The sequence below is a fragment of the Uloborus diversus genome, unplaced genomic scaffold (genome assembly GCF_026930045.1).
Source record: "Uloborus diversus isolate 005 unplaced genomic scaffold, Udiv.v.3.1 scaffold_14, whole genome shotgun sequence".
Classification (NCBI taxonomy): domain Eukaryota; kingdom Metazoa; phylum Arthropoda; class Arachnida; order Araneae; family Uloboridae; genus Uloborus; species Uloborus diversus.
The window spans coordinates 8,379,620-8,405,115 of NW_026558098.1; the positions used below are offsets into that span (position 1 = coordinate 8,379,620).

Below are 25,496 nucleotides of genomic sequence, written 5' to 3' on the forward strand. Positions count from 1 at the left end.
AATACAATTTGAAATAAATATGATAGTGTATGGTATATAATCTACAAAAAAATCAACTTTCATACTCATTTTGATATTAAATCAATGAAACTTTGATTTCAGGTGAAATCAGAGTTTCATCTGAAATATCTGAATCTGCGTTATAGAGTCGTCCCATGTCAAGTAACCTAATGGTCCCAGCTAAACCATCTACGATTTGGATGAAACTTTATAGATGCGCAGAGATACCTTTGAAACTAATCTCTGTAAATTTTAAGCTTCCGAGACTCAAATCCTGAGGATATAGGATCTCCCAAAGAAGAGCTCGAAAATAGCGGATCAGCTTTGTGAAAAGAAACTGCCCTGCCGTGCTAAGCACAAAAGTCGTATCTGCACTTTCTGTCAAAATTGAGTTATTGTCACCAGGTAGTTCTTTGCCATATATTTACCCAAGCACAATGTTTTATGGTCATTTGTCGATGGTTAATATGTTTTAAAAAATTCTGAAAATTTTCATCTGAATCAAATACAAGAAGGTACACAACTTTAAAGGTAATTTTTCTTTTTGAACTTAGCTGCAAATACCACTTTGGCGCTCAGCACGGCAGTGCCATGTTTAAGCTAAGCTTGCGAAAAACTTTCATCACACAGAAATCCTGGAAATTTGGTAGCTTGAAGTTCAATTGACTGTTTATATTTTCTAGTATTTTTGTAAGCTTGAGCTCGTTAGGTTTTGTGTTGGCTATTTTTCATAAGAACGATTTTGACAGCCACTTCGGATGACAATATATTTTAGAAAATCAAATATATACGCTCTGAAACTGTAAACTATTAAAAACATGTATTTTGAGTGATAGAATTACAAAGTTCAAGGTTTTGAATTAATATTGTTCAGAATTTATGACAAGCTAAAATCCACGAAAAAACTTCCCCCACTGTGTTTTGTCAAGACTTAATATATATGCGTGCTACACAAAAAATAATAAACTCAAATTCGCAAAAATACCAGGACAAATTAATAGCTAAACATACTTTAAGCTCCCAAAATTTCAGGCTTCCAGTGTGTTAAAATTTGATCTTAAGTATTACAAAAAAGATGGAAATGCTTTGCAGTGTAAAATACTGTTTATGTAAACAATAGTAAACACAAAGTATGAACAACAGTATTACAGTAGAAAAAATAATATCAATAACCATACAGTAGAGTACAGTGCTATGCACAATGGGCTACTGAGTCAACGTTTTAAAAGTCATCTCTGTAGCACGTTCCATGAGGTAACTTGAAATGCTCTCGCTGGGTTCGCTAAATTGATTTCATTTATACTTCATGTTCAGAGTCTGCGAGAAACAACTTGTCCACTTCAGAGGGCTCAAGAATAAGTTCCATATTGGTACAAGTGAGATGAAGCTTCAACAACAGGTAACTGAAATGATATGTTTGAGAATTATTCAATAAACTGGAGAAGCACTGGGAAATCGCAACTCTTCTGATAGACAGGAAACACAAAATTAAAAACGTTGCACTCAACTTTTGTTTCTTATCATTTAGTAGAATTTAATATTGTGCTTGAAACTTCTAACAAAGCTTATCTTTATCAACTTCAGAAACTGCTTCCATCTTATGAAACTTTTGCAAAGAATGGATATTAATTTTCAATATTTAAGTACCAGAAAATGTCTTCAAACGAATTTCCCATCTTTATCCGTTTCCTGTTTGCTTGGAATTCCAAAAGCACATTCAAGTTCAGAAAATGACGTCAAACGATATCCATCAGAAAACGGTCGTTTGCCAGAACAGATTCTCAAGTGTTTGATTTCTCAAGCACATGTCACAGGAATTTTGTTTTGCGCCATAACGGATTCTTAACAGATCTTACAGCTATAACGCGAAAATTTCTATGAAGGTATGACAGTAAAGTTTTCCCCCCCATACGGATTCTTGAACATTTGTTTTTTTTTTAGGTTTTCGGTCGAGACTTTGTTTCAGATCAAGCTGCACAGGAATATAGCCGGAATAGAATCTGTAGTAAAGTAAGAAAAAAACGTCAAAAAAGCACAAATTGCCGATTACAGCAGACACGTGTTTCGGCGTTGGCGTTACAGGGAACGCCTTTTTCAATGCAAAAAGTAATGAGCTTATGGATGAAAAGACATCCAACAAAAGCAAGAGCAGATAAGCCGAACACGTGTCTGCTGTAATCGGCAATTTGTGCTTTTTTGACGTTGTTTTTTCTTACTTTACTGTTCAGCACAAAGGTATTTATTTATCTTAGATTCTGTAGTGTTTTTTCAGGCTTGATAGTTCAGAAAATTCCTTAGAATACACTTCACAGGAAAAGGGTTTCTCCAGTATGGGTTCTCAAGTGTACTTTCAGGGTTCCTGGTCGAGAAAATTTCTTAGGGCACAACTCACAGGAAAATGGCTTTTCTCCAGTATGAGTTCTCAAATGGAGTTTGAAGTGTGATGTTCGAGAAAATTCCTTAAAACACAACTTACAGGAAAATGGCTTTTCTCCGGTATGGGTTCTGAAGTGTACTTTCAGACTGGATAAATGAGAAAAAATCTTAGAACACACTTCACAGGAAAAGGGTTTCTCCAGTATGGGTTCTCAAGTGTACTTTCAGGGTTCCTGGTCGAGAAAACTTCTTAGGACACAACTCACAGGAAAATGGCTTTTCTCCAGTATGGGTACTCAAGTGGTACTTCAGGTGTGATGTTCGAGAAAATTTCTTAGAGCAGAACTCACAGGAAAATGGCTTTTCTCCAGTATGGGTTCTCAAATGGAGTTTGAGGTGTGATGTTCGAGAAAATTCCTTAAAACACAACTCACAAGAAAATGGCTTTTCTCCGGTATGGGTTCTGAAGTGTACTTTCAGACTGGATAATTGAGAAAAAACCTTAGAACAGAGTTCACAGAAGTATGGTTTCTCGCCAGTATGAGTTCGCAAATGTCTTTTCAAATGATAATTTTTGAAAAACTGCTTTGAGCAATGTTCACAGGCAAATCGCTTCACGCTATTATGGATTCTGAGATGTCTTTTTAAGTTTGAAGTGCTGGAAAATTGCTTTGTGCAATGTTCACAGGCAAATAGTTTCTGGTCAGTATGGTTTCTCAGATGTGTTTTTAAATCTGAAACGTAGAAAAAAGCTATGGAGCAGTGTTCACAGGAATACGGCTTATTGCCAGTATAGATTCTCAGGTGCTTCTTTAAATCCGAAGAGGGGCAAAATGCCTTTGAACGTTGCTCAGAGGCAAGTGGTTTCTCGCCAGTATGAATTCTCAGGTGCTTCTTTAAATCCGAAGAGGGGCAAAATGCCTTTGAACGTTGCTCAGAGGCAAGTGGTTTCTCGCCAGTATGAATTCTCAGATGCTTCTCTAAATCCGAAGAGGGGCAAAATGCCTTTGAACGTTGCTCAGCGGCAAGTGGTTTCTCGCCAGTATGAATTCTCAGGTGCTTCTTTAAATCCGAAGAGGGGCAAAGTGCCTTTGAACGTTGCTCAGAGGCAAGTGGTTTCTCGCCAGCATGAATTCTCAGGTGCTTCTTTAAATCCGAAGAGGGGCAAAATGCCTTTGAACGTTGCTCAGAGGCAAGTGGTTTCTCGCCAGTATGAATCTTCAGATGCGTCTTTAAGGTTGAAGATTGTGTGAATGCCTTCGAGCAATACTCACAGGAATATGGTTTCTCGTGAGAATGGATTCTTATGTGTCTTTTTAAATGTGATGCAGTGAAGAATGTCTTTGAGCAATGTTCACAGGTGAATGGTTTCTCACCGGTATGGAATCTCAAATGAACAACTAAGTTTGATGCGTTGGAAAAAGCCTTAGAGCAATGCTCACATAGGTACGGTTTGTCTTTAGTATGGGTTCTAAGATGTCTCTTTAAAACTGAAGCAAGGGAAAATACTTTTGAGCAATGCTCGCAGGAATAAATTTTCACAGAGCCATCATGGAGCTCAGGCGGATGTGCCATTGCGAAATAATATGAAGGTGTTCTGTGATAAGATTCACGAGATGATGGAATTTTAAAGATGGATTCGCAAAAGCTCCTGCCGTTTTCAAACTCTCAAAATGGTCAAAAACCACAAGAGCGTAATAATATCGTTTTTCTTTTTGACAAGAACGTTTGTTGGTGCAGAAACTGTTAACCAAAAACCTTAATAGGCATTGTTTTGCCAGCTTTAATTCGTGAACGAAGCTTTAAGAATAAAAACAAGAACAAGCGTTTTACACTAGTTCTTATTCTTAGATATGTCACCGAAGCCGAAAATCTTCAACTAAGAGTCAAAATGGTTTTGTTTTTCTTTCTTTTGTTTCAGTATACTCGAGCGCGTGTACAATACTTTGATATTTAAATTATGATGAAGACCTTGTCATAAAATCAACACAAACTAAATTTAAGGAAGAGGTTTCACGAGTATATGTGAATAGTTGGTTCTGAATCAATATGACTGGAAACAAACTAATACATCACTCTTAAATGTTTTTAACGCTCTCGTTTCAGTCTTGAAAATAAAGATACCGGTATGACGTCCAGGATTTTTCTTCTATGTATGGATAGTTTTTCCAACTTTAATATAATTCAATTCTTCTTTCAAATTTCAGCTCACTTTGTGTGAGTCAGTGTACAGTTAATTTAGCGTTTCAGATGATCGTGCGTGTAAGTGGAAAGAAATACAGATAGCACGCAAGTGTTCATTTTATGTTACTGAACAGGAACGTTTTTTTTTCTATAGATAGGCAACTTCTTGAATGTGGTACAGAGCTTATTAAAAAAGTGTTTGTCCATGTACGGCGTCTTTCTTCATAATATTGGACCTTTTGTGTCAGAATTCAAGGAACATTTTGGATATTAGTTCTTCTGTTTATTTTAATTTTTAGGGATCAGTTAAAGACAATATCAAATACAGCGTGCTGCGAAATAAACTGACACTCGTAAAAAGATTTCCTGTCATGGAGGCGTTACTGTTTCCTTTCGTAACTAATTGCTCATACTGAATACGTTTTTATTCAACGATGATATGATGAATAGAAGTTCACCAACGCAAGAACTACACGAGGTTGAATGCATGTAATGTTTAAGACAGTTATTGGCGTCATCACATAAAGTGAATTTGACTGGAAGCAGTGTACTTCGTACAATATGCACTACAGTCTATTATTTGTTGTTGCTGCAATAGGCTACGGAATGTATAAAACTCTTTCAAAGTCTTGAACTTAAAAGTTAGAGAATATCACAATAGAGTAGCAGTTTCTCAGTCGACCACTTGAACACGACCCCTCAAACGAAAGCAGATAAAAAGGTATTCACGGAGCGCTTAAAAGCCCGGCATCACACTTGCAGAATTCCGAAACATGCAAACCTGATTACAGCTGAAAAGAAACAAAAAGAATTAAGAACTAGAGTACATGAAAAAAAACAAACATTTTAAGTACAAGCAGGGTTGTTAGGTGTTTGACATATGTGACGGTACTATGCGGTTTTAACCATGGTTTATCCATTCAAAAACCTGCCCGTCAAAAAAGTGCTAACCGAGTGTCATATGCTACTGAAATATCATTTGGTAACAGAAAGATGCTCAATTATGCTAACTTAACTGTTCAAACCTTTTTCTGGAGTAGTACAAAAGTAGTCTGGAGTAGTAAAGGCACGATATTTCGGTCCTCTTAAGCTTAAATTTTAAATCCAATGACGAAAGGATATGATCTGAAACAATCCAAACTACCTGATGGTTTACAGCTTTTATTTATGAAAAATGCCTTTGAAACTAGACAGTGTTTTGTCGAATACTCTGTAGGATTGTACGTTACATTGTGAAAATTAGAGCCCATAAGTTTACTGTGTGGAACAAGTATTGGTGGCTTCTCGCATTTTCTAAATGCAGTAGTTACATCCGCTGTGCTATAACAAAGTGAACTTTTAACGTTTTTAGTTGGATTCACTGTTGAAAAAAAAATTAGAAAAGGTGGATAATAATCAAAATCTATCCTATGTTTGGAAGCTTCTTCACTAGTGATGGGCATAAACGAATCACTCGACTGTTCAAGATCATTAGGAAACTCGATTATCCTGAGTTCTCGATCATCAGATCTCAAGTTCTCGATTATTACATTTCGAGAACTCGATTATCACTTTCCGCGCTCTCGATATCTCGATTATCGAAATCTTAAGTTGTGAACTTCTGTTGATTTCTCGGGTTTTCGAGAAGTCAATCGCTCAAGCAGTCAATTTGAGGGCACAAACAAGAAAACAAAAAGGAAGAAAAACAAAAGCGCACATGTTCAAGGTCGCAAATAAAGTAAAATAGAAGAAAAATAAACGAAAACGCACGGGTTCGAGTGCGAAACCAAAGAAGCTCAGGTTTCAGGGAAGAGAGAAAAAAAATGCTTCGGTTCAAGGGCGCAAAAAGGAAAAAAAAACAGGTTCGAGGGCGCAATAAAACCCCCCAAAAGTGCACAGGCTTGAGGGCGCAATGAAACGAACGCAAAATTAAAAAAATAATAAATAAACCGAAAGAACGCGCGTTGGAGGACGCAAAATTAAAAAATAATAATACTAAACCGAAAGAGCGCACGTTTGAGGGCGCTAGTAAAATAAAATTTAAAAAAAAAAATTCGAGAGGGGAGAGAGCAAAAAACAAAACAAAAAAACAAAAAAAAAAAAAAAAAAAAAAAAAACAAGAAGTTCCGTCTAAAACTAAACGAGCTTACTTTCCCGTATACCCATAGGGGAGGGTGGGCCACAATGAGACAAAAAACACATATTTTTCATTTTTCGTACAATGGTGAGTTCTAAAGCATAGAAACATACTTGATTATATTGAAGGTATCAAATTATAGTATATTGCACCACATTTAGCCCATTTAATGTTAGAAAAAAAGTTATGAGGCTTTATAAATTCGCTGAAAAGTGTCTCATTGTGGCCCAGTTACGGGCCACTATGAGACATTAAGTAGGGCCACAATGGGACAGCTGAATAATCACTGTATTTTTACTTAAAATATTGCCATCTCATATGCTAATTCTCTTAAATCTCTTGTACTTTTTCCATAACACATTTTTGAACTAGAACAGAGTAATAAAAGCCTGTACTCTGACTCAGGCCCAAGTTTGCAAAGAAACATATTATTTTTGTTTGAAGCATATTTTAAATGTTTAAAACTGTTTTTTTTTTACATACAAAGCAATTTTAATTACAGTAAGCAAAAAAAAAAAAAACATTAGGATTTAAAAAAAACAGGAAAAGAATAAAATAATAAATGACAAATATTAATTGATGCTTAACTTATATAATTATTTTATACAAATATGAATTATACTTATAAAGTGCTTTAAAATAAGTACCATGTTTGGCAACCTTATTAACACCTAACCGGTTTCTAGTTGTAAAGTTGTGTAGTAAAATAAAAATTTCACTTGTAATAACTAGTTAAAACATAAATATTTTAAAATCAAGCCTATTTTTTACTGTTAAATTTCTTTTTGCAAACTAAAACAAGAAGTATATAAGTATTTTACACTTGCTTACTGCTGCTTGGGCCACAATGAGACGTCTCATTGTGGCCCAAACAACAAAGTACAGATTTTTGCTTCATATCATTAAAATAAACATGAGTTGAAAATAGTATAGCTGAATAATAGAAGATTAAAGTATCAGTAACAACATAAACTACAACACTTAGCTTAATTGTTGAAGTTTTTCAAGATTATGATAGATGCAAGAAATTATCCAAATAACTTTCAGTGTGTCCAAACAGTAACTAATTTTTTTCTACAAAGCAAAAGCATAGAACAGCATGGAACTAGGAATTCTGGGAATCATTTTGGTTATGTTTACTCCTCCTAGGTGGCGGTAACTGTTAGAATTGTATTTATTTTTGAACTTACAATGTCTCATTGTGGCCCATCCTCCCCTACTACTTCCTAGTACCTGATCAATATTCTCAAAAATAGCTAACACTACAAATTGTTTCAAACATAGTTTTTAAATATTTTAAGCTGATTTCTAGGAATAAAATATGCCTCACTCATCTAAAACATTAGATGCGTAAAAAAAATAAATAAATAAACGAACAAATAAAATAGCAGCACCTTTAAACAAAGCAGCTTAATACACTTTTTTCCATTTAAAAAAAAAATTCTTTAACCGCTTTCAAAACGAAAAAATAATAATCAAAATTAATAAGCTTATTAAAATAAATACATCATATCAAAAAAAAAAAAAAAAATCGTTCTTTTTCCCCTGTTGTCAAGTTTTTTTAAATGAATTAAGGCACTTACCAAAACAATAAAATGTCAACTTAAAGAAATAATTTTCATTGTCCAAAACAAAAAAAAAAAAAAAAAAAAAAAATCGTCTGCGCGTATCTTTATGTAGAAACATAAATGACTTCGAGTTCATCCGCCGAAAACTGAATACCTAAATTCAAACTTTAGAGTGAAAATAAAAACAAGTCATAGTAACAATAATTATTTCACAGTCAAAACCATGGCTGCGGAGTCGGAGTCAATCTCATTTTAAGATAAAGGAGTCGGAGTCCAAGTCGAATATCCAAGAATCGGAGTCAATCATTTTTCCTCCGTGTATAAATTTTTGCCAAAGCTATGAAGTCAGAGTCGAAGTCCGGGAGTCGGAGTTCAACTAATTGTCGGGCTCAGGAGTCGGAGTCTCTAAATTCTCGGAGTCTAGAGTTTGTCGTCAAGAGCTATTTCCAACAAAATTTGTTTGAAGTAAATCCGCCTTCAAGAACGGAATCTACATTGACTTTCAGTTTCCCCGTAGGCGCTAATGTTAAAGGATTTGAACTGTTCAAAATTGAACGGAAAATTGTTCGAATCAAAAAGATATTTTATATCCATGTTTTTCATCAAAAGCTTTTTCCTATAAAGTTTGTTTGAAGCAAATCCGTCTCAGTTTGGAATTGCCTTGAATTTCCCCGTAGTCGCTGATGTTAAGTTTTTTTGAACTGTTCAAAATTGAACAAAAAAATAGTTCAAATCAAAAAGTGAAATGTAGGAATGAGGTTTCCTCGCCGAGATCTTTCAAGCAAAAAAAAAAATTGTTCGAAGAATCGGACTGTTCACTCAAAAGTTATTAGAAGAGGGGCAGACAGACAGACATTTTCCCCCATCTCAATACCCTACTTTCCATTTTTAATTTTTCGATATTTATTTAATTATTATTTTTATTTTTGACTTTTTTTTTTGTTTTTTTGTAATATTTTCAAGATTCATTAAGCCTTCTTTCATGCTTTTTTCTTCTTTCTTTACTGGGAAACTGGGGGACTTTTACTGGGAAAGTAGGCTAAAAAGGAAATGGAAAACAGAAGGCGCACAAGTGTAAGGACTCAAAAAAAAAAAAAAAAAAAGAAGAAGAAGAAGAAGTCGTACGGGCTTTGATGGTGAAAAAAAAACACAAAGACGCTCAGGTTTAAGGACGCAGAAAAAATCCCAATGACACACAGATTTGGGGGGCTCAAAAAAAAAAAAAAAAAAGTGGCGCACAAGGTTTAAGGGCATAAAAAAAGCGAAGGCACACAAGTTTGAAGTTGCAAAAAAAAAGGGGGGGGGGAGGAAGAAAGAAAGGAACAAAAATGAAACCTCACAGGTTTAAGGGGCAAAAAAATGAATAAAACAAAGGTGCACAGGTTTCAAAGTGCAAAAAAAAAAAAAGAAGAAAAAGAACAAAGGTGCACAAAAGCCGTTCGAGGGTGCTCACGCTCAGGCTGGGAGGGCGCTTGGGCCCACGGGGCAATGCGCCCTCCCGCAATATCCACCCCTCCTGCAATATCCACCCCTGCTCCCAAATAGTCCACTTCTGGAGAGATTCAGGTGCAAGGGCAGGCCCGCCATCTACAAGGGTCTGAGGAGGCAATTGCCCCTTCCCTGAAAAAAAAAACTGGTATTGAGTGTGCACCTTCTGACCCCCCCCCCCCCCCGTGAAACAATTTGAAATGACTAACCTGTGCAGGGGTACCAGAGGGGATGGGAGGTCATGACGCACCCTACCACATTAAAATTCTCAGGGGGGTGTTAGTGTTTTTTAAGGTAGTATCCTTCTGGGGGGGGAGAGGGGAGGGATAGTGATAGGGCGAATATCCGAGGGAAAATAAAGACCTTTATCAATATACGTTTTATATTTGACGGATCCTTTAAATATAAACTTGATTGAATATTTGAAATTCTACGTCTGCGCGAATACAAATACTATCAAAATCCATTTAAATTAATTGCTTAGAAAATTATAAAGTAGCTTTTAAGCAATTAAATAGTCTCTTTTCATTGATTTGGTGACTGTATTTTTCCAAATTTTGGCTGAGGCATTCTTTGAAAAAAGGTACACTAAATTTTCTGTTTACCAATGGTAAATAAGATATTTCAGTTGTGTAATTTTGTCGATTTGGGGCGAGTTGGGAAGAAGGGGTCGGCGCAGCATTTATGAAGAAAAATTACTTGTAGCTTGTCCAGTAGATATAGTAGCTTTAGATTCTTGCTGCAATATCTACTGAAAAAGTTAGATACAATTTTGAAAATTTTATTCATAAATGCAGCACTGTCCCCTTCGTACCGACTCTCCCCAAATCTGCTTAAAAATTATTTTATGAATAAATCAAATTCTTATTGATCACTTAAAATGGATTTCTTTAAGAAATTGTGTCTTTACACTTTGGAAAACAAATTTTACCCTTGAACTGGGATTAAATAGGGAAAAATAGTTGAGGTCAGTATCTGTATTCAGGGATCTAGACCATAGGCGGATTTAGGCTGTGAATTCTGGGGGTGCAACAATACCGGGGTAATATTTCTCAAGACAAAAAATAGGGGTCCAGAGCCTTACTTTGAAAGTTTACCATAAAAAATGCTGGATTTAATTAAATTATAATGGTTAATTGATTTCAGGGCAGATTTTATAGCAATCTAAACTGAAATGATGTACAAGAACTTGAAACAGTTTATATGGTTTTTGATAAAGAATGATCTTTCTTATGTCAGTATATTTCTGTTTGCAAGGGAAACCTCTCAACTGATGCTACATCTTGTGAAGGGTGCCAAAATGAGTTTTACTACTAAAAATCCTAAGCATTTGCAATTAGAAAGCTGATCAATATTTATTATTGCATAGCATTTTTCCAAAATGAATTGACTTCCAAGTAACATCAAATCTCCATTCCTAAAAAATTTTAAGATTAACCTTTTTTTTTTTTTTTTGCATAATTACATACATTTAAATATTTTAAATAGACCTTTTTTTGTATTAATAACGGCTGACTCTTCACCACATTTTGTTGTTAGTGAAGATTCATTGACAAAATGCTTTATCAATAGTTTGGAGAGCTTTTCATAAAATATTGATCACTGAAGCTTTCTTTTAAATCAATTTTTAAATTTTGTCAAAAATACTCTACACTTATAACAAAATTTAAACAGACGGGTGCCGGCAGTCATCCGAAAATAAATATTTTTTTTAATAGTTATGTATCTTGTTTCAAAGCAGTCTTCAATTATATTTTGTCAAGTTGTGGAAGAAAGTGCAAATAAAGTGACCCCAAGGCTTTTCAATAGTCAATTTCTATAAATCTTTATAACGAACTATGGGAATATAGGAAATATAGGACAATTGGCAAAAATATAGGAAATATAGGACACTTTTGATACTTTTTTTAAAAATATAGGAAGTATAGGATATATAGGACTACTTCTACCCCTGCAATAGTCATGTTTTTTTTAATTATTATTTTATTTGCCATGGTTGTTTTGAAGTAAGGAAATTGTAATGTATGAAATAGAAAGCAGTACATAACTAGCAATTAATACTGGTCAGCAATTAATACTAAATAATTTAAGAAATGTGTACATTTTTCATTTTCTTCAAATGGTTAAAAATACTCTTCTTTACACGTAGCACAATTTCTCTCGCACTGGTGATGTTTGGCGATGCACGCAGATCACACAGTAAACTGCATATTATTGTATTTTTGGGTTTGCTTTTAAGTAAATTAACTTGTATTGTTGCTGCAAGAAATTATAAGTTATTTTCTAAATTATGTGTCCTGTTGAAAAATATTTAATTTTAATCTTTCCCAGTTCTCAATGAAAGATTAAAACCATTATTAGCCTAGCATTTGACTGTCATCAAAATATTGATGCACTTGAGGAGGGGGTTTGAAACAATCTCGCAAAAAAATTCACAAAAGATGAATATGAGATTTAAGTACCGTGCAGGACCTTTTATCCAGGAACCAAAAAACCGGGAAACCAGAAAACCGGCAACCTTTTGCCGATTTTCCCGCCATTTTTAAAAAATGCGCATTTTCGGCAATTTTTGAAAAATTAAGCATTTTTTGGAAATACCTAAAAGAATATGAATGGTTTCTTAATAAATACCATATTACTCATCTATAATTCGGGAAAATGTTTTCAAAAACGAACTTCAGAGGGTTTTGCTTAACGCAGGGCAAAATTTCCGAAATATTTTCTTGAATTAAAAGTACACTCGTAAGTCTGAAACTTTCGTGTTTTATTCCAACTGAATGCTAAAGAAATGAATATTGTCACATTCTAAAGCAATATTTTATTGAATAGTCTCTAATTAAAGCCATATTGAGCGTAAGTCACGTCGGAAAAGCGCGGGAAACACCGATTTTTAATATGTATAACTATTTATTATGGGAATTTAAGTTTCATAAACAAACGGCCAAAAGCGTTTTTTAGCGATCCAGAAAACCGGGAAATTCAGATATCCGGGACAGCGATGGTCCCAAACTTCCCGGATAATTGATTCTCTACTGTAAAACTAATGAAACGAGCTGATGTGTGCATCACATGACTTCCTTTTACTCCAATTTAATGTCATTTCCTCATTATTGGCAATTTTAATGTGATTCAATTGTTTACTCCAGGGTTGGCAAGTTTTTGCCGGGGGCGGAAAAAACCATGGAAAAAACCACGGTTTTTACCGCCCGGCAAAAATAGGTTTTTGCCAAAGTGGCAAAAATAGATTTTGTGTTAACAAATTACGGACAGTTTTTTTCCTTTTATATAAAAGTAAAAGCATGAAAAAATTTTGGTAAAAGGCTTTGCCATTTTTGTAGAGTGAGCTAGTATTACTAAAAAGTAGAGTGAATATAGAATGCACATATTGATCAGCTTTTTTTTTCTTTTCAAATTCTTCTCTTGGCTATCCATTTTCCCAGTAAGTGAGAAAAAATGCATTATTTCTTTACTGAGGAAAAGTTAATATTTTTCTATATTCAAATTCTGTTATTAATTAAATAGCTTAAAAATCTTAGTGGGATCAAAAAAAAAGTGATTAATTAAATATATATATATATATATATATATATATATATATAATTAGAATTCAATCTTTTTATTAATTTACTAAGATTAAGTAAACATTATTTTAGCATTGAAGGAATTGGCTCATTCTGAAAAAATTGTTTTAGCAAACATTTAAAATCTTAAGTTTTGCAATCCCGACATTTGTTTTTTATTTATTTTTCACCTTATAAATTACAAGTAACATGGAGAGACATAACTAAAATATTAAAGTACATTATTTATATTATATTGTCACTATTTCTTGATTAACACTATAATGCTACTTTATTTCCAATTAGGTTTTTGCCGTTTTTTCCATTTTTGCCATGGTTCTTTCCACTGTCCCGGCAAAAATACCTTTTGCCACAAAAAACCCATATTGAAACCAAATTAAAAAAAAAATCCCAAGATTTGTCGCCAACTTGACGACCAAAAGACTGGCAAGGTATCACCAAGTGTCCGACAAATTATAACACCACTTGAGTTTACATCGAAATTAATAATGATTTTCCCCCAAAAACGGGCAAAAGACCCCCCTTAGGAACATCTGAATTCAACCAAAATTGAAGGTGCACAACTAGGCCCCACTAAGAGTCTGCGTACCAAATTTCAACTTTCTAGGGCATACCGTTTTTGAGTTATGCGAGATACATACACACATACATACGCCAAGAGAAAATTCGTTGTAATTAACTCGGGGGTCGTCAAAACGGATATTTCGGGTGTCTGTAGGTTCCTAGGCATATATCCACGTGTGGTCGGGTCGAAAAAAAACCACAACATTCCTTCGGGGGTGAGAAAAATGGAAATTAAGGCCGATTTTTTGAGCGAAATTTTTTTCGCGAATACAATACTTCCTTTTTTGTAAAAGGGAGTAAAAATCAGACAAAAATCATTGGAAAAATGAATATCTTAAAAGTTTTTTTTTATAATGATTTTTCAGTTTCAGATTTCTTAGCCTAGAATTTTCAAGAGCAACAACCCAAAATTTTCAGATTGCAAACACCCCAGATAAATATACTGTGGTTTTTCCTACTTTCTCTGTTTTAAAGCCATAGTGATATCAATATGAATTATAAAGTGTTTTAAAGCAAGTACTTTAAATATATAATTAATAATCCATAAACTCTTGGATTAAGTACATTAAATATTTTTGCCTTAATTAATAAACGGGAAAGAAAGCAACAATTTTCAATTTTGAAAATCTTACGAGGAAATATTTTCTAGCTGCGCCACAGTTAGGAATCTATTAATTGAATTGAAAGGTAAAGAAAAGTAGGGACTCAAAACTTGATAAACTAAACACCCAGTTCTAAACAAGTATGAGTAACTATACTTGATTTAGGAGGTCAAATCGTCATTTCTTTACCTCAGATTTCATGAAAAAACTCCTCCCTTCCCAACCTTTTTTTAAAATTCAGGTCAAAAGGAAGAAGCTGATGAAGACTTCTAGGGGTTATAATTATTTAGACAATTCCCCCCCCCCCATTACTTTATCCCCAACCCCCCTACAGAAGAATATCCTGCTCAGGGCCCACAATATCACAAAAACAATAAATATACATAACGAATAAATACCTTTGTGCTGAAAATTCAAAAAATCAGTAATCCAACGTCAGAAAGCACAAATATTTGCAAAATATTGCAGACACGTGTTTCGGTGTTACAAGGAACACCTTTTTCAATGCAAAGAAATGTGAGCTTCTGGATGAAAAGTCATCCGAGAAAAGCAACACGGTGGAACAGGAGATAGTATAAATATCAAAAACTAGAAATTAAACAAAAACAAAAAAGATAAAATGACACCTGGAGGCAAAATTTATTATATAATTCCATCAGGAAAAAAAACCGTTAAGTAATAAATTTTCCAAGAAAACCCATAAACAATGCAAAAAGTCCAAAAATGAAACCACTCTGAATAAATTAGCAATAAATTTGCCAGCGGGAAAAAGTATGTGTGAAAGCAATGTATCAAATGGAGAAATGCATTTAAGAACAAAGTGAAGGATAAACATATTGGAATTAGTTAATCACAAAACGAAATAAGAAAGCAAAAAATGAAAAAAATAAAAGTAAGAAATGTACGACGCTTACATAAAAAATAATATAAAAACTAAACCAATTTTAACAAAGGAGTCCACACAGAAGAAAAATAGGGAATTGCAGTAAGTTCATTGACTAAATTAGAACGGTTCCTCAGGATTTTTTTGAATAAATATACAGTTAGAGAAATATTTTTTTGGCCTTTAGCATGAAAGCAAAAAGTCTCGATTTCCTTCTCTTTTTATAGATTTTAAGCCATTTCAAAAATATATCCCACTTGTTTTTTCGCCAACTGAAATTAGACAAGGGTATAAATATTTAGAACCACAACCTAACCTGAAATCAATTTTAATTGAGCTCACAGTTAAACAATTTCGAGTGAAAAAAAAAAGAGCATTATATTGCTGCGCTAATTTTAAGGATATTAAAACCTACCTGATAGAAGTGGAAAGATTCACAGCAAATGTAAAGTTCCATGTTCTTAGATAGGAACATATGCACAAAGAATGAACGCATTTTCCAAATCTATTTCTTTTTGAATTTTAAACCCTAAACGATGGTTTTGAAACTTCAAGAGGAACTCTTTTTAACAAAATATGTATCTATTTATAAAGGCCAAAAAAACTTTTTCTACGACCTCACGCACCTCGCGCCACAATGTAAACAACGCCGTTATTTTGACGGTTGTGAGTAAGCAGCACAGATATTTCGAAAATCAGATCCAAAGACAGTGGAACATGCTTACGTTCGACGTGCACGACTGGTAGCGACCGGTTAGTTAAACACGTGACAACAATGACGTCAGCGGTTACTACTCGGTTGTTCATGAATTAATGCTTCATCGAACGCTTTCGGTTGATCATCGGTTACTTGCGCAGACGGATAACACGCAGGTGAAAAATATGTCCTCCAAGTGAAACGATAACTCTAGGGGTGCTAGCACCAGCTAGCTATTAGCTCCTGGTCTAGTTCTAAATTCTCATTAACTGTTCGATCCGGTGATGGTGCTGCCATCTATCGGTATATAAAATAATGGAGGCAAGGCACTTAATATGCAGTCCTCTGTATAAATACAGTTGTAGTCAGTTGTGACTCTGAATAGGAATAGGTGAAAAATACATATAATTGGTCAAAAATGTCACGTGGTTCCATCAACCAATCAACCAGCTAGAGTTGCGGTCTACCGGTAGATCAACCGGTGAGACTCATTAAAACGACATCGGAAGCAACCAGTTAACCGGTAGCTCTCAAGAAAGCTGCGGTTAGGTACCGGTTACTCACCGGTCAACCGGTGAGGTTCGTCGAACGCAACCCATGTATGGAATAAAAAAGCCTTCTGACAGAAATCACACTGTTCAGCCAGCTGGGGTACTCAGAAGTTATTTAGGCACTAAAATCGATGATTAAGTTAGTGGTTTTTGCTAGTTGTTGTATAAAAGTACTGTTTATTTCCTCCATATTTCTCGCATTCCGATTAATTCCCAATTTAACTGCAACCAGGAGCTTTGTAACAGATCGATTGTTAAGGATTAAAACAATTCAGGGAATCATATTTTGTGGGTTCCTTTATGCGATTTATTTACATTTCTAAATTCCCTCTGTTTCCTTTGGATAATCTGAACCAGAAAATGAATAAGTTTTCTGAAATTTGCGGTCGTTGAGATGTTTCTTTTTAAATGAAGAGTAACGAATTGCTTTCATCTAAGTGAAAGTGAACTTGCAAGTTGTTTTGAGAGCGTTGGAGAAAGTAAGTTTTGTTTTGGTATTGTTATTATTATTACTATGTCTGCTAACCATCGTTTTGAATCGTTACGCATGTAAATCTGCAAGATTTAAATGTTTCATTGCTGCCGTCATTTTAGCCCCCATCTCAAAATGAGTTGGTTGCTGAAAGATAGAGAAATGATATTACGTGGAATCTGTCATGGCGAAAAACTCGCATTGCTCAAGTTGCAGCAATAATTTTTCTCCTCACGCTTCAGTTTCTTTTTAATTTCGGCCTTTATTTATTTATTTTTGAATGAGAAAATATTGATTTGTGGATTGTTTTACTTTTATTTATTATACTTATAATAACCAATTTCTTTCCTTTTTTTTCTATTTTAAGAAACTTAGACTTTTTTAGTTTGATATTGGTAATTGGCGGTAAAAGTTTCGTTCCACTTTGACCTTGGCACAATTTTAGTTTTGCCGCTTCTTTTTCATTTTATTCATTGCCACGGTAATTCATTAAATTGATATAAAACTACTTGTTTTGAGGTGCAAAACATTAATTTATTTCTTTAATTGAACTTTCAACAAAACATGCTGTCGAACAATAGTAAAAGCTCCATTACGATGGAAATTAAACCATCAAATGATTACAGTAGGCTCTGCTTAATGTGATCATGGTTAATGTTATCATTCGCTTAGTGTTATCAGAATCACGAAGACCCGGAACACTTGAAGATTAGCATGCATTAGTGATGGGCATAATCGAGTTCTCATAATCGAATCACTCGATTATCAAAGATCACTCGAGAACTCGATTATTACGAGTTCTCGATTAACATATCTCGAGTTTTCGATTATCATAGGTCTCGAGTTCTTGATTATCATATCTCGAGTTTTCGATTATCATAGGTCTCGAGTTCTCGATTATCATAGATCTCGAGTTCTCAATTATCCCATCTCGAGTTCTCGTTATCCCTTCGCGAGTTCTTGAGCGATGAACTGCTCGAGTTTTTGATTAGCACTTTCCGAGTTCTTGATTATCCCATCTCAAGTTCTCGTTATCTCTTCGCGAGTTCTTGCAGGGGTCTGGCCAGAGGATATTTGGGTCCGTTAACGGTCCCTTCACAAAAATCCGATCAACCAAAACGGACCTTTCACAAAATCCCTATCAAACAAAACGGACCTTTCACAAAATCCCTATCAAACAAAACGGACCTTTCACAAAATCCCTATCAAACAAAACGGACCTTTCACAAAATCCCGATCAACCAAAACGGACCCTTCACAAAATTCTGATAAACAAGATCGGATCTGTCACAAATTGTTTTTTGAAGGAGCAAATCTGAAAGCAAAGTAACGCATATTAAACCGATAATTTTTGGAACCTTTCTTAAAGTCAAATTAGAGGGATCAGCTTATACAATTTTGCAAAGAAAAAAAAATCGGCACTCTTGTGATGCTCCTGCAAGCGATAAATTGCTACTGCCAAATAAATATAATGCTTGTTGTTTGCTTCTTGGAAAGAAATTAACAGCTGGAAATAAGTTTGGTTTCAAATAATTTTGTTTTATCACAGCTAATTAGCAGCGGTGTTGTTGTAAACTTTTCTGAAAAGGCGTTTGGTAAGCACTTTTCTCCCCCACTGATGATTTAATAAACAATAATAATATATATCAGCGAAATGAACTTAGAACTGCAAAGGGTGGGGAAAAAAATGTGATCGCTTCAGATAGGGTTACTAACTTTAAAATTATCGCCTTTTAGCGTCTGGCGTTAAACCTTTATAATGACTTGATTAGAAAATATTCTCATCATTTTACCAGCTTGTCAATATTTGCGTGTCTATGGTGCGGTGCGATGTTCAACTGTTATTTTGGGAGAAAATTATATGGGTTTGATTTTTCGATGCTAACAAGGATGATTAACTTTAAATAAACTGTTTTACTTGCCTTTTTTTTTTCTTTAGATGTCTACATTTTTAAAAATACAATCTTTTAACATCCGATATAAGAATCATATTTTGTTCATTTTTCAAGCTAACTTCGTTTTATTAGGATGCAAATAAATGAAAAGTCTATTTTTGTTAGAACACGCACTTCAAGTTTTTAAAGCAAAATTCCATTTTCTTTTATGACTCAAAAATTAAAATGCTGAATCAATGGTTTAATTTTATTTTTGCTTTAGCTGTGTCCACAGATATTAATGATATGTTTATCATAGGACTCTAAAATGCAATTTAAAAATAATTTTATCAAAAATATTTCTTTTACAAGCCGTTTTTATACCTTTGATGCCTTCGCTTTGAGAATTGCGATCTCTTTGCATCCGCTATGGGATTCCGATTTTTTGAATTTTTGATGTTTAGTACGCTTTGTTAAGAAGTAAACAAATAAAATCTATTTTTATTTTTGTTAAAATCACGGAATTTATAAGTTTTAAACGAAATTCTGTGCAATTTTAAGAGTGTCCTGGGTCAAAAAGTTAAATGCTGAACCTCCTCGTCTGAATTTTATTTATTATTATTATTATTTTTTTGTTACAATTATTTTAAATGCTGTACAGAAATATTTCTAGTATAATTTAACCTAGTGTAGAATGGCAGATAAATATTGCTACTTGAGTTAGCGATACCACCCCCCCCCCCCCCCCGCTAAATACTAGAAAAACACCCCAGAATGATATTCTCAACATAGAAGAGGAAAACTCTCTACTTTAAGTTTAAATGATGTAATTTGTGCCTGCTCTAAATTCTAAAATTTCGATTTAACAAATTTTTTTTTTTTTTTGCGAAATTATTTTATTTTTCCCAAAAATAATTCACTTTTCACAAAATTATTTTATTTTTCACAAAAAACGGACCCTGTGAAAAATCCTGGACAGACCCCTGTCTTGAGTGATAAACTGCTCGAGTTTTTGATTAGCACTTTCCGAGTTCTTGATTATCCCATCTCGAGTTCTCGTTATCCCTTCGCGAGTTCTTGAGCGATGAACTGCTCGAGTTTTTGATTAGCACTTTCTGAGTTCTCGAGCGATGGACTGCTCGAGTGCTCGCTTTGTGAACTTCTCGAGATGTTGATTTCTCGAGAAGTCAATCACTCGAGCAGTGTACTTCTCAATCGATTTGATAATCGGAACTTTGACTTCTGAAAGGATTCAGTTACCGGGACAGATCTGTCATTTAGTGGGTCAGAGGCAATTGTGCCCACTTGGGTGGGGGAAGGGTCAGGGCGCAGACACGCCATTGAAATTTTTAGGGGCGTTGTTTTGCTGGGTATTTCTTACTTTTTTTTGGAGAGCTCTTGTTTTTTTTAGGGGGGAGGGAGGTCTTTGCGAAATTTAGGAGAGGGGTGCGCTCTTGCTCTTAGGGGGGTGGGCACACCTGTCAGATGGCTAGCATTGAAAAATTAATGTTTTAACATATAAATAGGCTTGGTTTTTGTTGTTTACCGGAAAAAAAATGCACAGGAAAAGGGGATCATGGTGCTCTTAAGGAGAGGGGGGGAAGGTTCGTTTTCAAGAGGTGCACCAGCACACTTGAGGAATGGATACTCCTGCGGTCTAAATAATTTTATAATCAAAAAATTGCCTCTCGAATATTCGTTGTAGAAGTTTGTGTGTTGTGCTTGCATTCGAATAGTGTTGTAATTAGTTCCATGTATGCTGCCGAATGCCCGATTATCAAATGATTCTTCGGGATGATTTGGTAGCCCAATGATATATTTTTGGGAGAAAGATGTTAGCGAATGAACACATGGACTGGTTTATGGGTGACATGGGTGGGGTGTCCCGATGGTGGAAGCAAAGGGTGGGTGGCGCTAAAAAGGTTCTAACTTGAGGGGCATTAAAACTAAAATTATATATCATGTCAAAAGGGGGAATACTTTAGTTAAAACCTGAGGGAACCTCTCCCCCCTTACGTCCACCTTCGACTAAACCATTGGGTAATGAAACCCGAGACACGTGTCTGCAGTAATCTATATATTTGTGCTACAAAAGTTGGTTATTTTCTATTACTTCTTGGCACAAAGGTATTTATTTATTTCTTAATGAAGCAAGTAGCCTAGTTCCCATGTAATTCATTCGCAGGGTGTGACAACCAGAAGAGGGGAACGGGAGTTAAGACGCAAACTGCAGGATTGTAATTTTCAGGAGATTTTCTCCTTTCGGGATAGCACTCTTGGGGGAGAACTCCTTACGTGCATGGGCGTGCACAGGGCAAGGGGGAAAAAAGGGACACCTGTTGGCCCGGGCCTGAGATTTTTAAAATGAGAGGTGAAATGTATTAGGGACATAGGGGTAAACAATATAGACTGGGCCCGTCAAAGTCATTTGTGACGAGCCCCAAAATTTCTGTGCACACCTCTGTATATGTGGTGCATCATCACTCTTGGAATTGATGGATTTGGAATGGTTTTAAAATCGAATGATTGCTTCTTGCGTGCTTTATTGCTAATGGGATTATATTTGAATGTTTGGTGTTGAATTTTCGATTATCGAGAGATCTCTTTATAATCGAATGATATATTTTCGAGAGAAAATAATTAAGGAATTATATCATATGAGCGCGTTAAGGGGGGAGGGGCATGGGTTGTGTATTCCATTGATGAAATCTTGAAATAACAGGTAGAGAAATGCTTTCCATATATTGTTTTGCACTTGACAGTTATTTATATCAAAAATTTTTAAAAAGTGGTGGATAATGATAATATGGACATGTGATTGGGCAACACAAACAGATTTGAACTTGAGAGTTGTTTACATTAATAATATATTGAAACTAATAAGTGGGAACAGTTTAGCTAAAAATCGGAGGGGACCCCTTCCTCCTACGTCCCCCCCCCCTCGAATGTGACCCTGAGAAATTGAACCTTTTGAGTGGTTAACTTTTCGAGTTGATTCATTCGCTGAGGTTATCGTGAGGAGGGAGACGTTATGGCTCAAACCGGGTAATTCTAATTTTTGAGGGGTCTTTGCTCTTTTTGGGACTACCATACTTGGAGGGGGAAGGTGATTGTCACGAGGGGTCCGGTTGCTCACAAGAACGAACGGACATCCTAATTTAGATTCGAATAAAAGCTTCTCGGGTGCTTTTTTCGAATGGTGTTAACCAGATGGTACATTTCGTTGAGTAAATGTTTTAAAACGGTTGTTATGCTGTAACAACCATTTTAAGACGTGTATGAAACATTGAAACGATGTGTGTTTATAATACAAGGCTGCCTATCTTCCTAAGAGTGAGGAAACCCACTCCTCAAATACGACGGAGAACTCCCAGAACAAGAGCCTCCTCAAGTAAGACCAAAAGCCTTCTGAAGTTACCCCCTCCCCATCTAAACTTCATTTTGGCGCGGTCTGCCTCTTTTTTTATTCTGCTTAGACATTTGGAACAGGTGCCATCCTCAGCAGAAAAATCAGAGCTTTCGATGGACATATAATGTTAATATGTGCTAGAATTTTTCATCCTCGTATTAGAGAATTTATACGAAAATTGGGTTTTATCGCCCCTAGGGGGGTTTTCCCCCCCTTAACGGGGTGAAAACTACCCTATGTGTTATTCTGATGCATAAACTATGTTATTGTAAAGTTTCATCAAAATCCATTCAGTAGTTTTTGCGTGAAAGAGTAACAAACATCCATACAGACAAACTTCCGCATATATAATAATATTAAGATTATTCCTTTCACTTGTGTCTCAAATACTAATCGTTTAAGTATATTTAATTTTTTATTATTGTGTTTTAGTTTGTTTTAGTAGGATATGGGGTCAATTCAGTTAAATAAATAAATAAATGATCATATGAGTAGAAAAATGCTTTTATGAATATAAATAAAAAAAGCCTGGTAAGAGCTAGAGGGGGAAAATGCATTGCTATAAACGGAACTGAAAAATGTTTATTCTCATTTGGTTCAAGAACGCACATTATTTATATTTATTAACGAATTGCAAATGTTAATTTTTTATTATTGTGTTTTGTAGAAAAATGCTTTTATGAATATAAATAAAAAAAGCCTGGTAAGAGCTAGAAGGGGAAAATACATTGCTATAAACGGAACTGAAAAATGTTTATTCTCATTTGGTTCAAGAATGCACATTATTTATATTTATTAACGAATTGCAAATGTTATTGGTTTTATTGAATTTATGTGAAATGGTAGGGGGAGAACTAAAATTTTTGGGAATGGGAAATTCTAAATATGCCGAATGAAATCCCAATTTTACCGAATGATAAAATTCAAGTATGCACACATAAACATACATAACATCTAATGCGAATTAAAATTGGGCATCATTGAACAATATTGTCTCCTAATTTGTCGAATCAATTAGTCAAATCCCCCCCCCCAAAGAAAAAAAAATTGGGAGGTCACAGACTCCCATCACACGACTTCCCATCGGCACGACACTGGGGGGGGGGGGCAATTTCTTAAGTTTGCCAGGGGCGCCAGACCCCCTAGTTACGCTACTGGCTACATAGCGGTCCTCTGAAGGTGTGGTGTTCCTACCACGGCCCCCGGCATGCTTTGCAAAACATTCCCACCTTCAGGCGGCTTTCTTTAATCGGGAGATGGCACTTTTCAATACACCCATTGCAGCAGCCACAACGGTGACACTTTGACCTGCTTCCAGTCGTCCAACCGCTCGTCCACGATCGTAGGTACTCAAATCATGTCTTGCGTACATTTTACACTTAAATATTTCAAGATCCTAACAGAATTTCAGAGAAAAACCTTTTTCAATATCCAGCACTATTTTTGTTAAAAACCGAACAGCGTGAATTATCGTACGAATTTTCAGCGTGTATGCTCTGTCTTTCATACAGATAATGAGTCTTGATCTACCACGCCATCTGAACTTGAATTTATTTTTATTCCCCAGATAGTTGGGGCACAAATTTTCATAGATCACTATTCCTTAGCAATAGGGAAGTTTTCGATTTTTCAATTTTATTTTTATATGATAGAGTAATATGTATGAACATCACAGGTAAAAAAAATGTTTGCGATACCATAAGTATTTTTTTTTTAATTATTTTTTAAAGTTCAAGCGCCTGTGACGTCAGATGGCATAGGAAGTGACGTCATGCGCTCTTCCGGTAGGGGAGAAGCCGAAGGTCACGCATTCGACTTCGAAGACGAAACGTAAAAGGCTTATCTCCTCTCATTTAACTCCTCGCATTTCTGGAACATTAAATCTCTCATCCTCTCGGAAATATTCGAATATCCTCATTGATGTTACATGAAGAAGGTTATTTAGATTGTGCTTTAACGAATCCGGTCTCCATAGTGTGTTCAAAAGGATTATTGAATTTCTAAAAAATAAAAATGTCAGCGGGCTCAAAATGTTCCTAGCGAAAACAAGGGATCTTTGGCGGAAGGCTGCCCATTCGCGCCCTGTGACGTAGGCTCGTGACGTTTCAGAAGCGCGCACTTTTGCGCGTGGATTTTTAAAAATTCATTAAAATTCAACCACGGTGTTTTAAATTTCGACGATGGTGAATTTTTTAGTTTTGTGGGTCAATTAACAATATCCAATAGCCAAAATATGAACATTTAATAGGTTGCAACTTCCCTATTGTCAAGCAGTGTACATGAGACGCCAGCTACTTGGGTAGGGTTTGGGAGTTAAAACGTCTCCTAGAACCAAAGCCTGATTTGCCTAGGTATAGGCCCGCGAAGCCCGGCTTAGGGAACCCCTTGCTTGTGGGCCCCCCCCCCCAAAAGTTATGAACCAAATGTTTTTATTTATTTTTTTTAATTATGTTTTCAATTTATTCTCATTTCTATTCTTAAAAAGTTTAGAAATATTTGTATCCAAATCAGTTCATGTTCACAGTATCTCAAACTAGCTCACTAGATTCAGCCTAGTCAGGTCCTCCAAAAATCTTGACACAGCCTGATAAACTTTTTTAGGAGGTATATACAGTAAAATCCCTCTAATGCGGACACTAACGGGACAAAATATTTTGTCCGCAATTGAGAGGTGTCCGCAGAACAGGGGTTTAATAATGTTATTTGCATTGCAACTGGGGAATTAAAGATTGTCCGCATAAGAGGGGTGTCCGCCTTTGAGGGGTGTCGGTTAGGAGGGGTTTTACAGTAGTACATCCTAGAATAAGTCCTATTCTCTTTTTTCAAACAATTGCAGACTGTTTAGGGAAGAAAAAGTCTTTTTGTGTAATGAATTCGGCAACAAACACAAAATGTGGCCTGTAAAAGTTAAGCATTATTTGTTTACGACTTCGATATACTGTAGAAATGTCAAGTGGGTCACGGTGCAGACGGCAGGGATGCCATTTTTAAGGCGTGCAACCATTACTTTTGAGGGATGGGCGCCCATTCAATAACAAAAATGTCCGATTGAGCCTTTTACCGAGCCCTATAATGGCACCTAAGCGAGCTGCTTTATTTAAGGCTAGTGAAGATAGGCTGACGAAATTTCT

The 25,496-nt window shown here is 35.4% G+C and overlaps 1 protein-coding gene across 1 annotated transcript in view; it reads right to left on the reverse strand.

Annotated features, from left to right (window-relative positions):
* Window positions 1-1,297: 1,297 nt before the first annotated feature.
* Window positions 1,298-25,496, reverse strand: part of LOC129232912 (zinc finger protein 271-like) — a 67,630-nt gene continuing 43,431 nt past the window's right edge. Inside the window, exons 5-6 of the mRNA XM_054867014.1 lie at window positions 3,155-3,866; window positions 1,298-1,403 (exon numbers count right to left, since the gene is read on the reverse strand). Coding sequence (XP_054722989.1) covers window positions 1,298-1,403; window positions 3,155-3,866 — 818 coding nt within the window. The remainder of the gene's footprint in view (window positions 1,404-3,154; window positions 3,867-25,496) is intronic.